The following is a 19,875-nucleotide window of genomic DNA, read 5'->3' as shown; positions in this document are numbered from 1 at the left end:
CGATGTAATGTCATTCAAAAAGCATCGCCTGACAATACCTACAACGATACTAACAAGGCACCAACATTGACAGCGGTGCCGCCATTGACATCACCAGTGTCCAGTACCATCAACACCACCGTCACCAGTCACACCACTCACAGTTCGCTGACCGACCTCGGCCGACCGCTGACCACCCGGCCGACCTCATTAGGGCCGCTCGGACCGCCACGGAGCTGCGTCACGACCCGTGACGGTGTGCGTGACGGCCACCTTTACGGAGCGACTCCCTGACCGTCACACGGCGCCGGCCGTGACGCCCGTTACGGAGCGCCAGGCGAGGCGATATCACATTCGGCCGCCAGGCGTCCCGTCCCTGTCCCTCTATATAGAGGACCAAGGAACCTGGCTGAGGCCTACCGACGGTCCATATAAGGCCGTATATAACGCCGTTCAGGGCAGACATGACAGCACGCCGCCGCCGCCGCCATATTCGAGGGGCGAGGGCTGTCGGTGACTCATCCACCGCGTGTCGGGGGAGGGTGCACTCGGCGGCTCCCCCACCCCCGTAGTAGGCCAACGAGTCACTCTTCTCCAATCCCTCTGACATGCCTAAAGGTCAATAACTTGCGGACCTACTGACTGCTCTCCAGCGCTCTATCCGGTGCAGTTTATAAGAAACGGTATCAATATACGTCACGACGATCGTTGAACCCGCGACATCTACTGAATCATCGACACGACTGATGAATACCGTGTAAAGGGGGTCATGATAACCTCAATCAATTACACTGATACGCCTTCTTTCTGGGATGACCTGTCTGCTCCATCGCTCTGGCTAGCACCAACGTGCACTGCAGGACGCGGCCATTGCAGCCCCCACAAACGAATATCAAAACGGTACCGCGCAGTGACAACGGGCGGACTGCATACTTTTTTTTGTCTGTGTGGACTGTGGAAAATTAACGGCATATATGGCACATTACGAGCGTGCAGCATGGACGGCACGCTGGATAGGGAGAACTACATAGAGTACACACTGCAAACTGCACAGTGCTGAATGCACAAATAAGTGCACACGAATCGCGCCGAAGGACGGACGTAAAAATCGCTGAGCTTTGCTGAATCTGACGTCATGGCTATGAAATTACCCTCATGAGTGCTGCAGTGAAGAGACAAACACGAGTTTGCTGAGATTCCGGGAGGGCGGGGTTCATTACGGAGCGGTGATCTAAGCGGTGGCATAGCAGTCGAGCCGTGAGAACGCGTCATGAGACCAGCTGTGGGGACTCACGGTCTCCTGGTCCGCCTGACGAGACCACAAGACCACTTCTGGACCAGCTATCGGCTCACAGCCGGGTGAGGGAGACGGATCGAGCGCAGTGGGTAGAAAGTCTCGCGGTCGGAGCGTCTCGGAGCGCTTCGTTCCGTGTCGCCGGTCTCGCTGAGACGTTCCGGTGGTCGGGCCGGAGGTTTCGCCGCCCGAGCCGGGCCCGGCTGGTGGAGAGGATCAGGGCTGGCGTGCCGGCTGGGACCACAGCAGCTGCCGGGCCCGGGCAGCCGGCGCCGGGGTACGGTGGTTAATCCGGCCGGCTACCGTGCAGCGCGGCGGCGGCCCGGTAACAGGGCGGCCCTGGCCGGTCCGTGCCGGCTCCCCTGCCGGTCCGCGCCCCAGCCGTCCCTGCAGGCCGCGTCTGCACCCTCCCCCGTCACCCCCTCCCCGCCGCTCCCCCGGGGTCGGGAGCTGCCCCACCAGCTGCCGCCGGGCCGCCGACCGACGCTCCCCAGCTGCCTCCCAGCGAGCGGCGTCCCGGCCGGCGTCATGTCACAGCGTCACCGCCGACCTCGCCGCCGGCGGCACTCACCAGCTGCGCCACCGTCACGGCCGCACCGGCGTCACCACGGCTCACGTTACGGAGTGACAACCGGCTGTCGTTACGAGCGAACCAGCACCAAAAATGGACCTCGTGCGAACGATCACTAAACAAAGAAAAATGGAAAAACCCGCACAATCCGCCGATGGAAACTCGCGATAGGAGCTCGCTGAAGTCAAAAACGCTTACGGTATTGTCGTGTAGCGATGGGCTGAGCTATGAGACCGGACCCGACAGAAGCCCCACAGTCTCCGCTGCCCCAGGCACTGAGTCCCGCGGGTCCGGTACACTCCACACAGCACACAGTCCACACTGCCGTCCTCGTCGATCGGTACTCACATTTGACGATCTCGTGGGCGCCGGCCGGTCCGTCGGTGCGCTCGTCGTCGGCTCCGACCATCTCGCCGCCGGCTCGTGGCCCTGCAACACCGGGGACACGGGCGATCACCATCACGGAGCGGCGCACACTGCCGCCGGCGCCGCGCCGCGCCGCCGCCCGCGCCCGGCCAGGTGACAGCGCGCGCCGCGCCGCGCGGCCGGCCGGTCGCGGGCGGCGCTGATTGGTGGCCGCCGCCGCTCCACATAGCCCGCCGCCGCGTCCGGCCGGCAGCGGAAGGATGCGGCGGCCGCGCTGAGCGGCGCGCCGACCCAGCCCGGCCGCTGTCGCCGCTTCCTGGGTGCCAGGTCACCGGGTCGGCCGGCCAACCCCGCGACGGCAGGGCGCAGGTCGAGGACCGCCCGCGGAGAAAGCCGAGTCCGCGTGAGACGGCCGGTGGGGGCTCGTGGCCGGCCAGTGGGCCAGTGCAGTGGCCGGGTACGGGGACAGGTGATGTGAGCCGCAGGTGAGCAATGAGCACTCATGCTCAGTCCGGAGGGCACCAGCCGACCACAACGACCCCCGGGTAGAGCCTTGGTGGATCCTGACCCGTAAAAGCCACTGCGACACTGACTGTGTGACCTGATCAAGCCGTCAGGTGCCTGCCAGGTGTGTGTCCGCGGTCACAGCGGCGCCACAGACGCCACACACCGTCACTAATGGCCCCATTAGAACAGCTGTGTGTGTGTCACCACATTACCGTGTGTATTGTGGACGGGTGTAGATAACACATCAATTAACAAAAACGCCGCAAAAACGGCACCAACTTAGCGACGGAGCATTTAGTTTACGTGGAGCCATGGCGGTGGCCGAGCCATGATGAATTTAAATTATAACAGGCATGACAGCATCGTTACAAAAGTGGGTAGTTCAGTGTCACGGTGTGCATCACTCTGAATGAAATAACCGACCGGGCATTCTACTTGCATTGTGACGCGTTGATGTGCAGTGAATTAGCGCGTGCAGCACAGCACACATACCGGCTTTCTCGGCCAAAGGTGGCACTGCTCCACTCTAAAGACACGCTGAGTGGTATGCTGGTGTGGCATGACAGAACTGAGGCGTGCCCACCCACTTCTCAGACGAAACCCGGCCGAGATACGGGACCTCGCCCGCCCTATCCGCTCTGGTTGCCAAACGCGATGAACGCATGCAGCTCTCGACAATCTGGGTGAAACTGAGCCACCAGTTCACGCGGTGGGTCGGTAATTTTAGTCTCCGCCCTACCCAGAGAGCATTGAGTACAGGTTCACCTTTCTCTTGGCTTAGAACCTAGCGGTCGCATCTTAACTGTTCACTACGGATACCGGTGGAAGAAGGAAGGGTTAACCCCTCTTATATGAGGGCCGTCTTTACTTCGGAGTTCGCACCATACTCGGTTACAAACTTAAGACCCGGGAGTTCCATGCCAAGCCGGCGGTAAGAGATAGCCCGACACGCTCTCAGTCATTGGTCTCGGCCGGGGCCTTCCCAAGCCACGGTTCATGACCGCTGCATCATCGCAGCCAGGAACTGTGACAAACTACCCATTGCACCACTGCCGCCACCAGGCTGCTCTGCCGTTCAGAGCTCCCGCGAAACTAGACAGGCTCATATGACCGTTTCCGCCGCCTCCCGGCACCCATATACAGTGTCAGTGACAAAGATCACGGCTGTACCGTCCGTTCCGTGACTGACTCACGACTCGCGGCTGTCCAGTTCAGTCCGGATCACGGTCCCACCGCCCCGGTGACCCTACCGACCCACCCGGCCAGCGACCCGCCTGTGACGGACGGGGGCCGGGTCACGGGCAGGAAACCAGCGGCCGCCCGTACCACCCGGCCACCGCGGCCGACTTTCAGACATCGTGCCGGGAATCACCGCTAACGGGCGGATATTCACGGGGCGGCTATACAGACCACCCACCGCTCCCTGCCTTCTCCTACCTGACGTCGTGTGTCTCTAGCATTGGAAACCATCGTGTAAGTGTCCGTAGTTGATGTGATGGCAGGTCATACATACATACGTCGGCAACCATGCGTGACTATCGGGCTCAATCCACTACCCAGTAACCATACCGGACGTTACGGCCTATGGGCTACAATCCCATGGTACCAAATACGACATTCTTCCAACCAATGACACAAAATGTGACATTCGGTCACCCTCTCGCCCCGTCACCAAATGTCACACCTACCACTGCATACCCAGATTATATCATGCATCCGTGGCATTCTATCATTCCTCAGTTACTGCAGACATAACATACCAACATCGCCAGTATACGTGATATCATACCATTCCCGTCGCCAAACGTGACGCTCTGCCAGTGCAGACACGGTCGCTGCCCCCCCCCCCCCCCCCCGCCCTGTCACCGTCCGTCGCGGCTCGAACTCGGTCTCCGTGAAAGGCAAACAACCCCGGAGCGGTGGTCGAAATCTGGAAGCGCGGCGCGGCGGCAGCACGGCAGACCGGACCGGCACGGCGGCAGCTGATGGGATCAGAGCTGGCGCGCGACCGGGTCAGGCCGCCCCGGCCGCTGCTGCAGGGTCAGTGGTCCCCGGGCAGCGGACTGGAACTGACCGCACCGTCTACCGTCTCCGAATAGCAACACGGTGATAAAAGGTACAGGTGTAGGTGTAGCTGACAGAAATACGATGTTTCTTGATTTATGCATGCATGATATCGAGAGAAGATTGTGAACTGCTTTCGAATGCAATAAAGCTACTTTTCAGTATGTAAAATCATTCTGGTGTGCTTTCACCACCTAACATTTTATCACTCAACACCTACATTTCTCGATCAAATTTCGCCTCTACACCAGAACCGGGACAAACCTATCGGTCAGCCCGAAGTCCCGTGGTATGTACAGCCCTCAGCACACTGCGTGGTAGGTATTCTTTTTCCGACAAAACTGATAATAATTCAAAAGTCATGTTATCAGTCGGTCGAAACTCACTGCAAATAGATGCGCCATGCTCCACTCCTTCGATAGGGCCTATCAATAAACAAAGCATACGCCTTGTGCGGCAACAAAATGTAAAAGATCGTTTTGGTGGCAAATCTAAACTTTTGGGTTTTGTTGCCAAACTGGATGGAAAATGCATACGATGATAATGCCAATCTAAGCTGCGGAGTCTCTTGCATCTTGCTGTTGCGATTTCCGAGTGCCCGATAGCATAGTATTCGCGTTATTCTCGGTTTTGTCGAAAAAACAATACCTACCACGCAGTCTGCAGAGGGCTGTACTTACCAGAGGTGGGCCGGGTTCCGGGCCACGGGTTCGGTCTCAGTCAATTTAGCGCCGAGGCCAGCCCGCCATAGCGTAACCATCCACCACCCGGTCCCAGCACCTGGTCAGAACGGGCCGCGGTGGGCGGTGGGAGTGGTGGTATAGGGGGGGGGGGACAGACTGACTGAACCCACGCCCTACGACTGTTCAGCCTCCGTACTCTCATTGCCAACCATATGCTGGCAATGAGAAACACCCAGGTAACCGTACTTGAACGCCAAGTATGGGGGAACCATCGGGCGAGGGATGGGTCAGCTGCTCACACTTGGAATTTGGGCTGTGTCTGCGATGGAAGTCGACACATTTGTGTCTCCCACCGGTTGACATACTGTAAATTGTTTCTGAGTAGGATGTAGCGACGAATTGAATTAAAATAAATATTTTTATGCCCATTTACCAACAGCAGTTTACATAATACACAATTTAATGGAATATTGACTAACAGTGTATGGGTTTAGCTTCTGTGACAATATATAATGCTGGAGTTTTATGCTATTTGTTTGACATCTGAAATGTTATTTGTTTTTATGCTACTGGAAAAAGTGGAACCGTACCTGAGTCAGTGGCGTCCACGGTCGCGGCAGCGGCTGTGGTGGCTGTGGCGGCGGAGGCGGGGGCGGCAGCGGCAGCGGCCAGCGTCTTCAGCAGCTGCCGCTGATGCACCACGCAGTAGAGCCGACCGTCGTGACTGGCATACGTGTCCACACTGAAACAGACGGTGCAGACCGGTGAGACATCGGACGAGGCACCCAGTGAGACACGTGCTGAGACATTAGGTGAGGAATGGTGTAGCCAGACACACAGCGAAAACAAGTTCGCGATTATCACTGACCAGTGACCAGATGTCGCATAAAACAGGGGAGCTAACAAGCACGCTTTGAGTCTGCTGTCGTGAGCAGCCTCCTCACGGACTCTGAAGTCTGAGTGCTCGCTCGACGCTCACGACTCGTGGCTTAACATAGTTCCACACGGACCGGTTGGCGGACTGGGTTACACATACAAAAACGTGACAGATCACGGAGGAATGTCACCGGTTCATCATAAATTACGCTAGTTAGTAAAAAAGGAATGCACTGAGCACTTCGCAAAGACACATTGCACACGTCTGAATGCGCAGTGTGCAGACGGTTTGAGAAGTAAAAAATACTTCCAACCAGTGAGAAGTAAACAATAATTTCAACCCAGGAGCAACAATTTTAATCATGTTGAGTTGGTTTTAGTCGATGCCACGGCTCTTTGGTCCGTTTAGTTTCCGACATCGCGGACGGAAATCCACCGACTGAGCGTAGACAAAAACAATTCATTCAGAGCGACTTCGAGGGGGCCAGTTTTTGGCCTGGCCGGACGGCCCGTGGCCAGGAATGTTTGGTGCTGGATCCGGTGTGACCGTTAGAGCGGTCGGCAGTGGTGGTATCGGGCACACCTGGAGCCGGTCACCCCTGAATCAGTACAGCACGGACGTGACTGAATAAAGGCTACAAAATTTCACTGATATTCCAACAGGACAGTCTGGTGTTACCCGAAAACGGGAGTTGCCTATATGAATACCAAAACTTTGTCCCTTAACTCCGATAGTGTAAGCTGCGGTGATCTTTGCCAGCTGAACGCGGTCTTTGCCAGCTGAACAACGGTAAAGGGATGTCGCTGATATCATTTAATGCTAAAACCCCGGTTATGCTCAGGCAGACACTCACGTGAGTTGCTTGTTGCACTGGTAGCAGCGGAAGCAGGTTTTGTGCCAGACGGCGCCCTCGGCGTGCACGCTCTCCATCTGGTACGCCTTCCGTCCGCACGCGCGACACTCCGAGCTGGACGATTCGCCGCCATCCTGAGAAACAGGGGACAGGGAGGGGTGTTACACAGAGGGCACGGGCAACGCAATTTCATAATACAGGGGGAGGGTCCGATTTTTAGCGTCGCTCGCAGCTATGTAGGTGTGATTCGGGAGCGGGATTTGGTGATCTTGCTTTGGTAAACCAATACACTTGCTTTGGTACACCAATGACAATGACAATCACGTCATTGTCAACAGCACAGTCCACAGAGTTGCAGGAGGGGGGGGGGGGGGGGACAGGCAAGGGCAAAGCGACAGCAACAGCCAACCGCGACGACAGGCCGATTCGAAAACACCCCTCCCCCCCGCCCCCCCCCCCAGCACCGCTGTCGAAACCCTCTGCAGAATGCTGTAACAGCGGCGTGCGCGACGTGGCTGCAGCCGTCCCCAAAACAGCCGGCCGGGCCGGCCGGACGGGACCAGACTGGTCGGGACGTATCTGACTCGACGGGGTGACACAGGCTCAGTCTGACCGGCCGGACCAGCTATCCGTGTCAGAGGCAGGCGTCACCCGGGGACCCGGGGCGGGTGCAGCAGCGGACGCCGTGACCGCAGGTTATGTCGAACGAAAGGCGGTAAAACACACGCTGATATACGGTTTGCGGTAGAAGGAGCGGATTGTCGATTTCTGATCAGACCGTTAGACTGTCCACAGTGCACGCCGGGCCAGTCAGTACAGGACTGCGGTAGAGTAAATAGCAGCCACTTTGTGACGCAGAAAGCGCCGAGCGTCAGCAGTGAAGTGTAAAACGCTGAAATGTTAATCTGCAAATTACCGATGGACTTCGATAGAACGGTATTCATTTCGACTTTGAGTACTAAAATGTCCATTTTAAGACATACCGAGTTTAGGAAACATTTTGTATTTGAGCTTTTCTCCGTATCCATTCTTAGTCTGCAAGAGTAGCTACTTTCTGTAGACCATAAATACGAAAAAAATACAATCCCTCGCCAATGACCGCGTCGATTTCTTCCTCCGTTACAACCGCACGCTTATTTCCCTATCCACTGGTGCGGGTGAACACGTCTCTCGGGCTCGGTTATCGTTACGTCGCGTCTCTCGGGCTCGGTTAGTCGTGTCTCTTCGTACGTCGTGTCTCTCGGGCTCTGTACGTCGCCTCCCTACCTTGTTGAAGCGGCTGATGACGGCGGAGTTGTCGAAGGATCGCACGTGGATGCGGGTGTGGTCGGTCGACTCCGCCCTGCCGAAACTGGACCTCTGCAACAGTCGGCCACATCGGCAGACGTTAGATCCCGGCCACCGAAGGAGGAGGAGAGGGGGACGGGGGAAGCAGAGACTGCGACAAAGATTTTACTGTTGGACAGCGTATCAACGGAGTCGGGGGACCACTAAAGCAGATAAAACTGCAAATAGCGACGCAGCACACGCGGCAAAATTGTAGCAAATCAAACACCCGCCACCAGAGCATCCCAGGAATCAAACCCACTAACCGCTATCAGAGGTGAACCGTTAGTAAACAAACCATCACCAATCGTTCATATGACTGCATATAAAAATGGCCAACATACAGGTCAATCAAACTAAGAACTGACGGGAAAAAACGAACAAAAGAGACAATAACGGCACGGTCAAAGACGATAACATGCACGACAAAAATAAGCAACAACAACCGACAAATGTGGGTAAAACGATAGACATTTTAGGGGAGTGAGACGAGAGTTCGTGGCAGTCAGAGTGGGTAGCCGGTGGGCGTGATTCTGACTACTGCAACAGAGAGAACGAAGTTAGAGAACACGAGGTGAAATAAGACGCGACGACATCAGCTGAGCACCTAAGAGAGGATGAGTCAACAGAGCATGTTACTTACCGTCGTTAAATCGAACGAGGAATCGACCCAGAAAATATAACGGATTAACTGCTGGAAGACCCACAAGCATACACAGAATCTCTGGGTGCAACTGTGTACCTAATATATCGACCTGCCTGATACTATCACAGATGGAACCGATTCAAGAGCTGTGCGGACAGGCGTAGGAAGCAAACGGATACTCGGTGCCTTGAAAATACCACAAAGCTGCGAGACGGGTGACGAGACAACACCAAGACAGCTCAGCCGAGGGTAAGATACACTGGCGACGGCCGAGTAAGACAGACAGCTGTGGCAAGACGACCGACCAGACGAGGCCGAGGGCCGGGGAATATACATCTCGCCGTCTTACCAGCGCGGATCCGCTCCTGGCCGGGGAGAGTCTCGGCTCCCTCCCCGGTGAGGGAGGGGACGGCCGGAGCTGACTGAGGTCGCAGAAACTGGCCCTCTGCGGCAGACACAGCCGCTGACACACCGAGACACTGACACATTGACACACGGGCGGCACTAGCACACTTCCTGACTGGAGGAGCCAGGCATTGAAATCGACCCAAACATGCTTGCCAGATAAGCTAGATATTACTTCAAAGCAGCTGCCTTTCCGAGGTCGTTAGTGAGCTTCAGCGATCTAGCAGTCAGTTAAACACAGAGCCTACATTCGCCGCTAATATCCCGGCACCGGTCAGCGCTATACACTAAGGAGGAACGTCGACTACTGTAACATCTCAGGACACAGAACCGAGACAGAACATAGTAGAGAGTAGAGACTAATGACAGTCAGACAGCCGCCGTCCTCTGGCATACATCACGACGGACCGCACCGAGTCGGGTTACGTCGGGTCAGGTCAAGATCCAACCAGCATCCGATGACAGCTAGGTCAGGTCACGTCCCGTGCAGGTCGGATCACGTCAGGCTGTCAGACCAGGGCCGCGGTTATCAGGTCGTGTCAGGGGTCATGTCATGCTGCGTCCGGTGTCAGTTCGTGTCTAGGTCATGCCCTGTCGTGTCAGTGTCAGGTCGCGACGCGTCGTACCAGCGCCTTGACGGAGACTCTCGAGAACACCTCCGAGTCTCTCAGTGTTCGGTCGGCGGGGGGCGCGGCCGCCGACCTCCGGCCGGCCGCCGAGGCCGTCAGCAGGTCACCCTCCGACTTGAAGCGGCTCTTGGTCAGGGCGCTCGGCGGGGACGTGTCATGGTCCTGCGGCAGGCGGCGTTAGTGGCGGCGTTAGTGGCGCAGCGCAGCACAGGAGCCGCCCGGGAGCGGGGTGTATTAAGCAATGAATGTCCGTAATTGCATACATATTATTTAATGCTAATGCATAAGTTACGTGAAGGAGGCGCCGATTTAGGGATATTGTTAGTAAAGCAAAGCTTCTTATAATAAGTAACCTCACTTCCAGGCAAAATTACTGGCTATATCAACAGCTCACGACCTGGGGACTGGGGAGTTTCTCGCAGGACGGGGAACGTCAAGCTAAGCAGGAATTACGGTACTGGCGCTACCACCTACCTGCTCTGCGCGCCGGTGGCGCCGCGCCTCGGCGGGCGTCTGAAGCCAAGAGGGCGGTACGGGCGAGGCCTGGAGGCCGGCTAGGTCCGTGGTACTGGTACTCTGTATCGCCCCGCGGACAGACAGACACACAGACAAGCACAGCGCAGACCGTTAGTAGAGGGACGGCACCGGGAGACCAAGCGAGCAATGGCACGGGATCGACGTTAGACGTTAGACGTTAGTGTGATTTTCAACAAGCTGGGACAATGGACGGACCAGCAAACCTGCCAATTAGATGCTAAGCCGTTGTACAACGGTTAATGGCACGCATATGGACAAAACCAAAGTAGTTGTAACAAAATAATGCCTTATAAAGTGTTATAAGAACAGCAAGCACGACAACATCGTTACAGCGCCGGCTGCAAGCACCTTAGCATCAAGCAAACGATAAAAATAATCATAAATTTGCAACAACAAGCCCCATTCCCAAGCGTCTTTGCAAAAATAATATACACTCTGCAATGGAGGAGCCATCGGTCTGTCTCTGTCCCCGGTAAAGTCTGTGGGTGGGCGAGGTCCGTCCTTACCAGGTCTCGGATACTGTGGGATCGCGGGGCCGGCCGAGGGGCCACCGGCCGCGGCTCGGGGTCGTGACCCGACCCGTCCGACAGACGGCTCAGGTCACCGTAGCTGGCCCTCTGCAGGAGGGTCGCTCAGGTCACCGGGGGTTACAGCAGGTCAACAAGATATGGTCAGTCCAGGTCATCATACGTCGGTGGTCGTCCTCAGAACCACAGTGAACACAACACACAGTCACCAACACAGTTGGGGACGCTTGACAACGACAAATTGTTGTTAGATAGCATTGGTTGGGTTAGTTGTTAAGACATTAGTTACCATAAGTATTAAATGGTTATGGTCTCACCACAACTTAACGAGTCACAAAAAGCATGCAAGTCACCATTTCATCTTCTCAAACCTTTAGCATATTTGCACCGGCCATTTCATTAGCTTCGCTATACAGATGGGGAAAACAACGTAAACAGAGCGACCATTTCAACGCTAGCTACGATAAACCGACTAAAAAGAGAGGCCTCGCGGACTTACGAGGGCTCTGACCGAGACACCCATGCACGCCATTCGGAGCGAGTCGGGCTGGTTCCAAAGATCGCCGCCAGGCGTCTCTGTCGTCCGCCCCAGGTCGGTCCAGCTCGAGCGCTACGGGGTTAGCGGGTTAGTGAGAGCCCGTACCAAAAAGTAGCCAGCACCGTGGGTTAGACACAGCACCGCACACCGTAGGCATAACACAGCCCGCACGGGTGATCTGCAGTTGGTTCCCTCACGGCTAGTCCAAAACGCCGTCAAAGCAGGCAAAAACTACCGGTACAAAAGCCAACAACTCTGTTCTATGTAGCTGAAGCATGATTATTTGTACATCATCCAAGCACACCCACATCGTGCATTCTCGTACTTGTGAGCCGTCAACACGCCCATTTCAGGTATGAGAAGTGTACCAGGAAAAAATTATTAGTGTATCAAAAATTCAAAATTGTATGGGTTTGCCGAATGTTGAATTAGAATGTCGCGACACTGAAAACGATAAAGCAGGCACCAGCTTACCTCCCGCACATCTTGGACCCGACAGCCTTATAAAAATAAACACAATGTTAGCATATTTGATATGGCGTTAAAATGTATTACGACACGAAACGGCTTAGGCTCAATGGTATCAAAAAAGATTGCGAGCACATGTCATGTGAACTGAGGATGAGAAAGTAAACAAAAGTAAAGTAAATGAGCCAATTTTGATTGACGAGTCCCAAAGACTGAACAACGCCTAAAAACTTGTCTATCTCAGCCTGAATGCCCTTGAAACCCCCGACCCAAGTCCGGCGCTGCTTCAAACCTCCCAGTACAATGGGCAATTCGGTGCCCCGGTGTCCAATTCAGAGGCAATCTGTCCCATTCAGCGGCAATTCGCCCCTAATAGTCTCAACAGGGGGCGACAGATAGGCCCGTATCTCGTCCGGATCGCCCGCCAGATACCAGCAGCTTTATGGAGTCTCATCAATCAGAGATCACCAATAGAGAGCAAACATCGAGCAGGGACCCGGCAGTCGGCATAACCTTGTCCGTGAGACGGGCAAGGTCAGCCAGCGTGATGAATCAGGGGCGGCAGAAGGAAGTGAACGCAAAAAGTCTGATCGATATCAAAATACGAAAACGACTCAAAAACTCAACAATTCATGAGCTAATTATACCATACTCATTCAGATAAGATGTCATGAAAAGAACCCGTTCAATTCAGAAACATCACAAATAATTTTTCATAAAAAGGACAATAGTTGAGAACTTTCGACCCAGTCAGGCCACTTACTGCGGCCCCTTCCGTGGGCTACGCCGACTGGCTAGTTTACAGCGTGACCCTTCCCGAAGGTCCCCGGCGGCTGATACGCACGGCTGACCTTTTCCCTTAGCTCCTCCGTCGACTGACCAGTTTGTCGATGCTGACTCCGGTGCGGACGGGGGGCGCGTGCTTGGTCTCGGCGGCCGCCGGTCCAGCTCCCGCCGTCGTCTGCTGTACATAGGCCGCCCGGATGGACGGCAGGCTCAGGCCCGACGGCAGGTCGGCCGCCGCCGGCTTCTGCACGGCCGCGGCTGGGTGGCTGTCCGGGGAGGAATACACCGACTTCTGCGGGCGGACGACACGGCAGAGGTGAGACCGACACCGGTTAGAACGGCAGCACACACTTGGAGCACAAACCTACACATCATCTCACATCTTGTCAAGCTCACCTTGGCATCACACACTCAGTTTGCTGTCTCTTTAACACCTTTCTCCGAGTGGAGGTCCAGTTCGTTATCTTTCTAACGCGTCTCTCTGAGCGGACGGCACCGATCACTCACTGTCAGCGATTCCACAGCCGTCCCGCTACTGTCTGTCTGCCCCGGGGCTGACGGTGCCCGCGGTGAACCACCCCGTTACGCCCAGACACCGTGCTACAGCGCTGCACCATGCAGCGGTACGGCTCGCGCTGCCGCCCGTCACAGCCGCGGCGGCGGGGCAGCACGGCATACAGTCGTCGGCAGCGACGCGTCTCATCACTGCCGTCACGCCGCGTGACACCGGCGCGTCCGTGACGGTCCCGTCACGTTATGTCCACCAGACCGACGGTGGACGGACCGGAGGGCGGTATGCAGGTCATTCCATACAATACGGGGCAACGGCCGACTGGTGTGTACTGCGTATGACTCGGAGGTGTGCTATACGTGTAACAAACTTAGCCGGCGCTTGGACTGGGATATGGTGAAACGGCAGCGTTCAGTAGATGTCACTGGCAGACCGCCTATCGTCATTGACAGGCGGGAGGTGCCATGTGGGGGACGTGTCCCCGACGGGGAAGATGGCAGCACCGTGGGGTACTTGGTGACGCTATCACTGGTGACACAGCGTATCTGGAGCGAAAGAACGCAGCTACACAGAGCTCACTGATGGCGCAACCCCGCGGCCGTTCGGTGACGGCAAAGATGGTGACATTGCGCAGCAGGTCGGTACAGCGATTGGACACTTTGTCGCCTCTCAACCACTCCCTACTTGCGCGAGTTGGTCTCTGATTGTTGTCTTCCTCTCTTCGGCGCATGTGATGCAACTGAAGCGTGCGTCATTGCGCACAATCACGGCACAGCTGAATGACGCAGCTAAGCACCACTCCAATCGATCAATGAACCACGGTGGCAACCTAAACACATAGTGAAAACACAGCCAAACCCTCGCTACTCACCAATGAAGCCATGTTGACGTTGATCTTGGACAGATCTCTCGGACGGCCATCGCCGCTGTCCTTCGATCCGCGTTTTGCTGGCGTTGGCGGCGCGTTATACGAGTTCTTCTGCGGGACGGTCACAGTGAGGGGTCAGTTTCCAGTCCGTGGGGGTCGTAGTTAAGGGAGCAGGGCCGCATCCCTGGATGACACGGCGGTACTACTGGACGGTAGACTAACAGGACAGGGTCGCTATCATGCCACGGTCTGATACCACACCGGGACTTGGCATATTATCGCAACCGCCTGATAACTAAGACAGGGACGCATTCATTCTCCGATATAACGCATAACTGCAACGGACAACAGTAATCCACACTTAGGATACCCTGGCTAGGCAAATACACGACTGGCAGCTATCACACTGAGGCTGCAGGAATACAGGGGGCCACGATGGTGGCATGCCCAAACGATGACGTATAGCAACGTTGTCACAGCTAAGCATCGGTTGAAGCTGCTTGAGACGGCGATATGGGTAATCGGTAGCACATACTTGACACAATGGCACAACTTGACAAATCACTCTCACGATACAAACGTTGGACAACAGGAAAGGTGTCGACTTCTCTGTCTCTCTCCCTTTCCTAGAACCCTTCCCCGTATAACTATGACTCAGAATTCAGAACGTCACCCTCCGGCGGCGGCACGTACCAGGTTTTTGATGGACACGCCGGTGGCGGGGCCCAGCACCGTCCGCGGACTCGGCCTCGGCGCACTCACGTTCGTCAGATAGCTCGAGCGCTGAAAGGGGGCCGGTACGCCGCGCTGTTGATCGTCGATCGCGTAACGGGTGACGTATGGGTGACAATCCGGCTCCGCGCGACGATAGCCGTGACTTGTGGAATTGTTTGTTACCTAGTACCTACTCTTCTGAGCGAGTTGACAGTTGTCCAGCGCAGTTCTCATTCAGCACTTATAATGCAAAATAAATAACACATTGACAAAGCAATTCGTAACCGAGAAAAATCCTCACGCATAAAAATATACTGCTTCAAATAATAATGAATAAATACCACTTCCATAGCGCACGATAAAAAATAATTGCATTACAACAGCATCGGAATATTTTTAATCATCTGATGCGACTATCCGGTACTTGAGCAAACACTGCCCCGATCCCAGTAGAGCACGGCGGTTGGGGGTTCACGAGACCAAACCAAGGTCAAACTGTGGACGGCGCGGGGGCGCGAACGTGCGACCAGCACCCGATCGAGAGGCCTTCACCGGCGTGCCACGTGAGAAAATGTTGGTGCAACCGGCGCCGGTCGGTGGCGGAGAGCCTGACGAAAGTCGGGCCGGGAGTCGGGAGATCGGTGGTTTGTGTGAGCGCGAGTGGTGTGGTGTGGGAGCCAAGAGCCGCATACGACCGGAGAGGGCCCCAGCCGTGAGAGGAGAGAGACAGAGAGGGGAGAGCCAGACGGGCGAAATCAGCCACCACAGAGCATGCATCTCTACAGAGATAGATGGGGAATATACGAGCACCGACAGCCATACAGCTGCCACCGCAAGTCGGACAGAACGTCGAGAAAACACCCACAGATGAGCATAAATCACAGACATGCGAGGAACACAGTTTAACACGAGTGAATGTGGAACGCATATATCACCGAAGAACGAGAGCAACTATGCAGAACCAGTAGCACCAGCCTACCACACATTCATTTGATCCACTCGCAATATTCATGCAGACACCAATCACACAAACTGCATGCATCGTCTACAGAACGGACTGCCTTCAGTTCCACATTCCATCACCTCAAACTCCCGTAACCATAGCGGTGACCCCCAAATCATCATCATCATAGCGGTGACCCATTGGATCGGTGGCCTGTCCTGTGACCCATCCGTGGGCCATAGCCTAGATAAACCTGGCATTGACCCAGCCGATGACCGGCGGTGATCCAGCAGGTACTGACGCTGACCAGCTACTGACCAGCTGTCGCAGGTTGACGCCGGCCAGCTGCTCGCTGTCGTGGTGCTCGTGCTCGTGGTCGTGGTCGCCGTCGGAGCTGTCGGAGCTGCGGTGTCGTCCCTGTCCGGCGCCGCCGCTGATCTGGCTGGGCGGCAGCGAGCTGGCGCCGCTGCTGCCCTCCGAACTGATGTCCGAGTCGCCCTCCGAGTCCAGCGCCGGCCTCTGCCGAGTCACAGAGTCACGGTCAGACACGGCCGTGAGCACGGGGCAGGGGAGTCAATTCCGTGGGCTACACGGAAGAAACGCATGAAGAAGGTTGCATTAGAATCACATGGTAGTGGTCCCCAGTCCCCAGCCGTCTTCACGCTGGAAAATGTGATCAGTCATGAGCAAGGAAACTTCAACCAACAGTGACTTGCTCAGTCAAAATACAAGAAATAAGATAATCATTGCCGATTAGCTCCATGTGCATGCATTTCTTTGGGACAAGTGACGGATAAATTCCTGTTATTATTGACGGAAATACAAGGCCGTCTTTCTACATGTGTATGAATAAGCGGTTCCCACGCTGTTGATAGAGCTTTGAACTTTTACAAAATATGCGAGTCAGCGCAGTAAAAAAGCGAGCATCTCCGCTGAGTGCTGATTCTGATCAAACTTCGCAGCGCCAAAATATGTGAGAAGTCACAGCAAAACCGTCGTATCACGCGTCGAATAGGTGATCGTTGGCAAGCGGGTAGTGGCGGCATTCACAGCATGTATGCAGGTAGTCGATCAAATGCAAACATGACAGCGATATGCGGCTTGCAAAGGGCACATTATTTATTTGTAGCATTCATTTCTAGGCACTCGCAATCTTATCACGTTAAAAATATAGCTACGACAGCAGGTACCAGCAGAAGCACTCAGCAGTCAGCACCCATGCTTCTGACGGCTCTTCGGCGCGTTCTAGCCCTGGTTATTGGGATGAGACACCCCAGGTTCGGTACAAGGCACAGTCACACTGAGAGGTGGCACTAGCTCCCCCACTACCACTGCAGAGCTACGACCATTGACCGAGGTCACAGCACTGGCATGGAGGTTAGCACCGTTCCATGCTTCTATCCTCAGGATACTGAAATCCTTCTCCTCCACACCGCCACCCCCCTCCGGGCTGGACAGGCAACTTTATCTCATGCGGGCTGCTCCCTTGGAGCGGCACCGCTGCTCCCGAGGGAGCGCACCCCGTAGCCGGGTGCAGTGAGTGCCTTGGGGCTGGGTGGCCTGTCTTCGGACGGGCTCAGCCCCGGCGACTCACTAGGGTGCCTGCCCAGACCAATGTCTCCCCCTAATTCCTATCATCCTTCCGGCTCTGCAATGGTCTTGTCAGACCGAAAGGGCCTAACCCAACAAAACAAAAAAAAAAAAAAACAAAATGGAGGTTAGCAGGTACATCCTTCTTTGGGCGGGGGATATACCCCGACAGATCGATTGTTTGCTGTCAGATTCTGGCCAGTAAGCATCCGAACCAGAGGTTAGTAGAAATCAGAAAAAAAACAATCTAGCTTATGAGCGAAGCGGTAGCAGATTAGCATCGAGCAGGCAAAGAGCAGAAAAGCACCTCCCCTAGCAGCGCGATCCAGCGAGGTAGGACAACAAACACTTACATCGAGCGGAGAGGAAGAGCCACCACCTCCACACCACCACCCCACGGGTAGATAGACCGACGGGGACGGACAGCGCCGCGTCCTCCCGTCACAGAGAACTGGCGTGTCACCGGCAGCGGCCAGGGGTGCGACTGCTGCTAAATTCCACCGGCTGACCGCCGTGCAGAGATTAGATAGGCTGAAACGGCACCTCAGATAGCCCGCTGGCGAGGCACGCCGATAGGTAGCTGGTAGTGTAATCATAACTGATTGCTAACCAGCCCAGTCAGTGGTCAGAGTGAGTACGGAACGGGTGGCGGTAGGGTGGTTTCTGGTTCGGTGGTTTACGTCAAACATTCGGTGAGCCGTGGTCAGTGGTCAGACATCACTAGTCACTAGGCAGTGGTCAGTGGTCAGAAGCAGCAGTCAGTGGTGTTGGACAGAGTGGGAAGGTGTAGAGTGGTGTGTAGTTGGTCAGACGGACGTCATCGGTCGGTCCGGGTCAGTTCACAATTCACATGTACCACGGGTGACGGTGGACACTGGACAGCGACGGGCGAACAGTCTCATAACGCACACAAAAGCACACAAAAACAACACACACACACACATGACCATGGCGTCAGCCCGCATTGCGCGTGCCGGTTCCACGGCTCTGCCGCGGAGAGAGGGAGCTGCGTGGCCGGAGACGGACACCGTTAGAGCCTCGGGCGGGTCACACGGACGGCTGACGGCGGCAGACGATCGCTGGGTCTCGGGAGATGTGCCGGGCGGCGGGTCAGGGCGGCGGAGGTGCCGGCTATCCGTCAAAGGTGCCTCGACTGGAGATGAGCGATAGGGAGACCGGGACAGATGGTCTCGGTGGAGGTACTCCTCAGGGCGTCAGGTCAAGACAATAAAATACGGAAAAGCTCGGCTCTGGTGGTGCAGATACATACAACTGGCAGAGCCAGGACGGTTTGGATCGAGCCGGTCGTGTTAATGACAGGTCACGGAGGGCAGCTCAGTGTTGGCTTCCACGGTCTTCCCCACATACCAATGTTGATCCGTGCGATTGACTACACCGTATGACCAAGTCCAACCCAATCACGGAACCATTTGATCAGACCAACAGCCCGTCAAACAGCTGCCGCCATATTCGAGAACGGCATGAATGCGTTTTTATCACCGCCTGTTGACTGCTTATTGATCCGAGCGCCAAGTCCGATTGCCGATAGGCGATATATTTCGCAGTTCCGGGAGCACGCAGCGTTCGGGACTGATCCGTCTGATCAATAGATGGAATTCGCCGACGGTCATCAGCACCACGCCGGTCCTGCAGTCCAGACACCTTACAACTAACCAACCAGCCACCAAGCGAAGGGAGACCTCGATGCCAAAGCAGGCCTAGCGGCTGCAGTGGCTGCCTTTCAGTAAAATGTTACCGGTACAGCACAAATCACACCTATAGACCGGTGGAAATAGTGTATGCAACCACCACCCTCCGCCGCATCACCTGACCATCCCCACAGTCGGCGTCTGATTAATATTGAACCCACTACGCCACCGCTAATTGGCCACATGCTGCTCATTCCACTGCTACCGTGCGGGCAGTCCACGGAAGGAAACCTACCACACCCACGGCCGCAGTAAAACCACCAGTCACCGCCGCAGGTCCCGGCAGTGCCCGCGGCGGCGGCAGCGGACGGCGCGGTGCCGTATGCTCCCGGGGGTGGTTCCCAAGTCTGCAACACCGGCACTCGGCCGCCGCCGCTGCCGGGCCCGAGGGCGATGTATCCGGTCGGCGCGTGCCGGAACGTACCCACGGTACCGGCCAGTAGCGTGACTTCCGGCGCGGCGCCGGACGACTGGTCATGTCGGT

The 19,875-nt window shown here is 55.9% G+C and overlaps 1 protein-coding gene across 1 annotated transcript in view; it reads right to left on the bottom strand.

Moving 5' to 3' along the window:
- Positions 1-1,273: 1,273 nt before the first annotated feature.
- LOC122376276 (flocculation protein FLO11-like) overlaps positions 1,274-19,875 on the bottom strand; it is a gene marked incomplete at its 3' end in the record, with an annotated part of 55,674 nt that continues 37,072 nt past the window's right edge. Inside the window, exons 4-17 of the mRNA XM_043356075.1 lie at positions 16,411-16,611; positions 15,129-15,218; positions 14,439-14,546; positions 13,151-13,348; positions 11,764-11,874; positions 11,244-11,354; positions 10,675-10,776; positions 10,198-10,362; positions 9,516-9,611; positions 8,461-8,553; positions 7,195-7,328; positions 6,055-6,206; positions 2,193-2,273; positions 1,274-1,476 (exon numbers count right to left, since the gene is read on the bottom strand). Of these exons, the coding sequence (XP_043212010.1) occupies positions 1,274-1,476; positions 2,193-2,273; positions 6,055-6,206; positions 7,195-7,328; positions 8,461-8,553; positions 9,516-9,611; positions 10,198-10,362; positions 10,675-10,776; positions 11,244-11,354; positions 11,764-11,874; positions 13,151-13,348; positions 14,439-14,546; positions 15,129-15,218; positions 16,411-16,611 (1,845 nt within the window). The remainder of the gene's footprint in view (positions 1,477-2,192; positions 2,274-6,054; positions 6,207-7,194; positions 7,329-8,460; positions 8,554-9,515; positions 9,612-10,197; positions 10,363-10,674; positions 10,777-11,243; positions 11,355-11,763; positions 11,875-13,150; positions 13,349-14,438; positions 14,547-15,128; positions 15,219-16,410; positions 16,612-19,875) is intronic.

This window comes from Amphibalanus amphitrite, unplaced genomic scaffold (assembly GCF_019059575.1).
Source record: "Amphibalanus amphitrite isolate SeventyFive unplaced genomic scaffold, NRLGWU_Aamphi_draft 002079F_arrow, whole genome shotgun sequence".
Classification (NCBI taxonomy): domain Eukaryota; kingdom Metazoa; phylum Arthropoda; class Thecostraca; order Balanomorpha; family Balanidae; genus Amphibalanus; species Amphibalanus amphitrite.
This window is presented reverse-complemented; position numbering and strand designations above follow the sequence as displayed.